This window comes from Erythrolamprus reginae, chromosome 1 (assembly GCF_031021105.1).
Source record: "Erythrolamprus reginae isolate rEryReg1 chromosome 1, rEryReg1.hap1, whole genome shotgun sequence".
In the NCBI taxonomy this organism is placed as follows: domain Eukaryota; kingdom Metazoa; phylum Chordata; class Lepidosauria; order Squamata; family Dipsadidae; genus Erythrolamprus; species Erythrolamprus reginae.
This window is the reverse complement of record NC_091950.1, coordinates 32,981,485-32,987,484: the sequence shown is the minus strand read 5'-3', so window position 1 is coordinate 32,987,484 and position 6,000 is coordinate 32,981,485. Positions and strand designations below refer to the sequence as shown.

General features: G+C 39.6%; 1 protein-coding gene across 1 annotated transcript in view; it reads left to right on the top strand.

Annotated features, from left to right (window-relative positions):
* The first annotated feature begins 4,135 nt into the window (after nucleotides 1–4,135).
* Nucleotides 4,136–6,000, top strand: part of MDGA2 (MAM domain containing glycosylphosphatidylinositol anchor 2) — a 574,798-nt gene continuing 572,933 nt past the window's right edge. The window contains exon 1 of the mRNA XM_070738239.1: nucleotides 4,136–4,211. Within this exon, the coding sequence (XP_070594340.1) occupies nucleotides 4,136–4,211 (76 nt within the window). The remainder of the gene's footprint in view (nucleotides 4,212–6,000) is intronic.

The following is a 6,000-nucleotide window of genomic DNA, read 5'->3' as shown; positions in this document are numbered from 1 at the left end:
AATAGAATCACCTCTATGCCTGGAGGAGGTTAATTGCATCACTTTTAAGGTGTGAAGTACCTCACTGAGACAAATCACAGCTGTTTGGCACACCCCTGTTGTGTACTCCTCCATTGTGCATGTTACCCATCTTTAGGTTTTTGTAAATGGCACAAGACACCAACTTCAGGAATAAACTCTTTACCAGGTGTGACATTTAACAGAGAGCTTCATGCTTATTCTTGGAAACAGAGTACATAATAGTACCATAAAGTTATTTGAGATCGGTGTTCATTAATCTAGGAGTGCAATTTTACCATCTGGGAGTGTCGTCTAATAACCAAGGCTTGCAGTCGACTGCACAGTGATGGGGTTGATTTTGATTTATTTTGCTTTTTCTTTACTTCAAGAACTTTACTTTTTTGTTGTAATCTGCCTACAGTTCTTTGGGAGTTGGGTGGCATATAAATGAGAGTGAGTAAGTAAGTAAGTAAATACAAAGAAAGAAAGGAAGGAAGGAAAGAAATGAAGGAAGGATGAAAGGAAGGAAGGAGGAAGGAAGGGAGGAAGGATGAAAGGAAGAAAGTGAGGAAGGAAGGAAGGATGAAAGAAAGGAAGGAAGGAAGGAGGAAGGAAGGAAGGATGAAAGGAAGGAAGGAAGGAGGAAGGAATGAGGAAAGGAAGGAAGGAAGGATGAAAGAAGGAAAGGAAGGAAGGAGGAAAGGAGGAAGGATGAAAGGAAGGAAGGAAGGAAGGATGAAGAAAGGATGAAAGGAAGGAGGAGGAAGGAAGGATAAAAGGAAGAAAGGAAGGAAGGAAGGAAGGAAGGATGAAAGGAAGGAAGGAAGGAAGGAGGAAGGATGAAAGGAAGAAAGGAAGGAAGGATGAAAGGAAGAAAGGAAGGTAGGTAGGTTACACTGGGCATCACTAGTCTAGGAAAGAGAAGGACCAGAGGAGACAGGATTACAGTGTTGCAATATTGGAAGGGCTGTCACAGAGAGGGGGGGGTGTCAAGCTGTTTTCCAAATCACCTGAAGGCCAGACAAGGAATAATGGATGGAAACTGAACAAGCAGAGATTCAACCTAGAAATAAGGAGTAACTGTCTGACAGTGAAAACAATCAATGAATGGAACAACTTGCCATTGGAAGTTAATAATTAATAATAATAATTTATTAGATTTGTATGCCGCCCCTCTCCGAAGACTCGGGGCGGCTCACAACAACATAAACAGTGTACAAATCCATTTCTTTAAAAAATACAATTTAAAACTCTTATAATAAAATAATCACACAATCCAATCAAACCATAACACCAACCTTGACAATTGTGTGTGTGTGTGTGTGTGTCAATTTCCCCATGCCTGGTGGCAAAGATGAGTTTTTAATGACTTACAAAAGGCAAGGAGGGTGGGGACAGTTCTAATCTCTGGGGGGAGTTGGTTCCAGAGAAGGCTCTTCCCCTGGGTCCCATCAGATGACATTGTTTAGTCAATGGGACCCGGAGAAGGCCAACTCTGTGGGACCTAATGAGCTGCTAGGATTCATGCGGCAGAAGGTGGTCCCGGAGATATTCTGGTCTGATGCCATGTAAGGCTTTATAGGTCATGACCAATCAACCAAGTTGTGGGTGCTTCCTCACTGTAAGCTTTTAAGAAGAGACTAGACTGCCATCTGTCAGAAATGGTGTAGGGCAGTGATGGTGAACCTATGTCACATGTGCTACAGGTGACATGCAGAGTTGACATGCAGAGTCCTCTCTCTGGGCACACAAGCTGTTGCACCAGCTCAGTTCCACTGCACATGTGTGCACACCTTTTGCCAGTTTCCAAGTCTCTGCCGCATATGCGCAGGGCTGCATGTGGGAAACACGCACGCATCCCTGAGTGGTGTGGGGTGCATGTAGGGATTGTGTGTGCATGCATGGGGGTCGCACTTGCATGCATAGAGTGGGGAAGTGCGGGAAGTTGCACATGCATGCATGGGAGGAGCATGAGGGAGTCATGCATGCCTAGGGGTGGGATAGGGGTGCACACACATTGCATTATGTGTGCATGCTTTTGGGATGCAACGACAAAAAGGCTAGCCATCACTGGTGTAAGATCTCCTGCTTGGGCATGGGGTTGGACGAGATCATCTGCAAGGTCCCTTCCGACTCTGTTATTTTGTTTATTTGTTTATTTGTTTGTTTGTTTATTCATTCATTCATTCATTCATTCATTTATTTATTTATTTAGTATGCCGCCCTTCTCCTGTTAAAACTACACCTTATCCTTCATCTATATATTATCAGTGAATCGTGGTTTTTAAAATGACTAAATGCCTCTGAAGTAATGAAGCATTGCTTTTGTTTCTCAGCCTCACCTCTTTGTGTGTCTATGTGCATCTCTCACCACCATAACCTAAATGCCCTGTGCTGGCTCCTATCACTTGATATGCTATAAAATTCGTGGTTTAATTTTAGCACTTCTATCTCTGTTTACTTCTTTATCTCTCTGAATATTCACTTCACAGCCCTAATAGTCCTCCACTACCCAAAACCTTTTGGTTTTCTTATCAATAATCATTAAGTCAACCTTGATTCCTAGGGATTGAAAGAGTGCCTGCAGGATTCTTGGCAAAATTTCAGAACTTGTCATTTGTAGACTGAAAGAAAGAGTAACTAGTCCAAGGTTACCCAGTTGGCTTTTATTGTCTAAGATGGGAGAAGAGCTCGGGGTCTAGGCAAAGGCCTTTATCACTAGACAAAACTGCCTTTCGTATCATTATACTTGGGTTGAAACATTTAATGATGTTAGAATCACATTTACTTTGATTCAGGGGCATCTACAATAACATAGAATGGTCTACCTCAAATTTGTGTGTTTCTGGTGTGTTTGTATTATAAATCCAATGATTGTGTTAGCTGGAAAATTGTGGGTACTGAGGACCTAACAAATTTGATGTAAATTTTTAGTTTTCTATTGTTATTTGCAGTTGGCAAAAAAAAGTAGAATTTGATAAAATACATATCAACAAACATGTTTTGGCATTTTACAAAAAGTACGTTTTCTAGTGTTCTATATTTCTTTTGCTCGAGCAAAGGAGAATTATCATTTTTAGTGGTGCCATATTATAATTTCTGGTTGTTGTTTTTCACAGCAATATACTTTTACAGATTGATTTGCAAGGTTGAGTGAAAAGGTTATATATGAAATATACATTTGCATTTATGTAACCTTGTGAAAACAAGTTCCTTCTCTTTTAGAGTCATTATTTCTTTTGTGTTTGTTTTTTGATTATATCATTTTACATGCAGACATTCTCTCAAACATGTTCAATACCCAGTGCGAGTGAAAATGATGCACATAAATGTCAGTGAGGTGAAGAATTTAGCTCCATGTTTACACGCTAAAAAGCAATAAATGTAAAGAAATGCGCAGAGAGATATATTTAGTAAGAGTTAAGATATATTCATAAACAGAATGCATCAGAAACAAATGGAAATAATCCTTTAACCTTCTGTCCACTCACACTGCTTGATCAGAAAGTCAAGGTAACTTTCTCCTCCTTCCATTTCTAAGCAAAGAAAGCAGCATTTTGCTTCACAATCACATAAACCAATTCCGTTGTATACATGATGTACCATGACAACAAAGGCTTTGACTTGACATCTGTAGACTGTTTATCCAAAGTCACAAAGAAACACTGTGAAATATTTGGAAAGTGCCCTGAACCAGCTGTAGATTGATCATTTTGAGTTCCCTGCTGATCTGTTTGTTTATGCAATTGATAAGACATTGCTTTTATTACAAATAGGCAATCAAGCTTTTGAAGGAAAACCTCTGCTGAAATCAATCCTATTGAACATGATTTCAGACTTAATTATGCTCTGGAAAGCTGTTCTTGCACACAACCCATATTTGTAGATAAACCACAAGCTTCCACAAAAACATGTGCCTTCGAGTAATAAGGGATTGAACTAGGCTTCCCCCAGGTCGTGCTTTTGAGTCTGGAATATGAATTTTGGAAAAGATTCTTGAAGGCTATTAGTACATGGGAATCACCAGTATTTGGGGTTTCCATGTATGTAAACTACCAATTGTAGTTTGATGCAATATACCTTTAAGGACTTTGGCTGGTTCGCCATAAGAGGGCGCCAGCACTCTCTCCTGATGATGATTCTGGATAGCTCATTCATTCTTTGCCTTTGCTTGTGGGGGGAGTATATTCTGCTCCGTGCTGCGGTGTGCGGTTTGTTGTTTATTTCTGCTTTGTGCTTGTAAATATGTATATATGTAAATGATACTTGTTTAGCATACTAAGTCTGTGTCGTTACTGGCTGTATCACACACCCACACTTTTACCAAAAACTCTGCTCTGTGTATGTCGAAGGTCCTGCAGCCTAGCTGCACCGAGACATACTAACAAAGGCACTGCTGTCCCAAACTCAAACAGGTTGTGAATGAATCCAAAAATAAACTTTTCAGAGTTGTGAGATTGGTTCTTTCTGTCAGAATCAGGGCCCTACCTGACCTAATATTCCAAATTGCAGAGAGAAGAACTGTAATCAATATAATGAGTTTAACTGCTTAGTCACAGTGAATCCACAGATTGCAAGGTAACCTGATTGGCTAACAAATGTATATACTATGATGCACCTTTACATAGATGTGGCTTATGGTTTATGGCTTTTGAATTAGAGTGCCTTGTGAATTAGAGTGGCTTGTGGCTTAGAGATATGGTGTGGCTTATTGTGGCTTGTGGTGGCTGAAGAATATCGTGGCTGAAGACTTGTGGCTGAGAATTGTAACTGAGGATAGTAGATAGAGACTTGCGAATGTTTTGTATAGTAACTTCTAGAGAGAGAGAGCTACAGTGTAAATAGTGTAGTTTTGCTACAAAATAAGTAAACATTTTCCTAAGAAAATCTGCAGTACTTGTCTTCAATTATCTTCAAGGCTACAGTTCCTGATATCCTGGTCTGAGGCAGACTGACAAGCTGCTCTAGCTAGCTTCTGCAACACACTAACCAACACTTTCATGCTGTCCCATTGCAGTGAAGGAGACTGGAAAAGTCAGTCCAGCAGCCCAACAGGTATCCTCCATCTTCAGAAAAGCTGATCTGCCCATACAACACTAGACGAATCAAATGTTTGACTTTGTATAAGGACACTTCTTCTCTTTTTAATCCTGAGGGATTACAACCATGTTGTAATAATGGCGATGCAGAATTTTTGAGTAATCCAGAATAAAACAAATTTTAATTAAACCTATCAGAGTGGGGAAGTATTTCAGGACTGAGAAAATGTCAAAGGATTTCTCAACAGTATTCTTCTCAGTGGACAGTGGCTACTGTTTTATGGTAGATGTTTTTATTCTAGTAAGTAATGAAAAAAATATTTCTCTTTTTTTAAAAAAAGAAAATGTGTGTTTGTTTGTGTGTGTGTCTAATCATCTATTCCCCAGATACCATCTTTCTCTCTGAGATCCCTGCATCCTTTTTAGAACATTGTGTGCTATAAACAGGGTAGCAGTTAAGGGGGGGGGAACAAATGAGAAAGCCACACTGCCAGCAATTTATTCTTTGCTGTTTCTTATTACATGGTGTTAAGAGACTCTCATTAGCATGGATCCATATTACCCCTTCCTCCTTAGGCTTACATGCATGGAAGCAGAGACAGCTTTTGCACATGTCCCACATTGAAAAGGATCAATGCTCATTTGTAACCAATAGGCTGTTTTGTTTATTTAGTGCAGGAAAGACTTTGACAGCATTTCATAGAAACATAGAAACATAGAAACATAGAAGTCTGACGGCAGAAAAAGATCTCATGGTCCATCTAGTCTGCCCTTATACTATTTGCTGTATTTTATCTTAGGATGGATATATGTTTATCCCAGGCATGTTTAAATTCAGTTACTGTGGATTTATCTACCACGTCTGCTGGAAGTTTGTTCCAAGGATCTACTACTCTTTCAGTAAAATAATATTTTCTCATGTTGCTTTTGATCTTTCCCCCAACTAACTTCAGATTGTGTC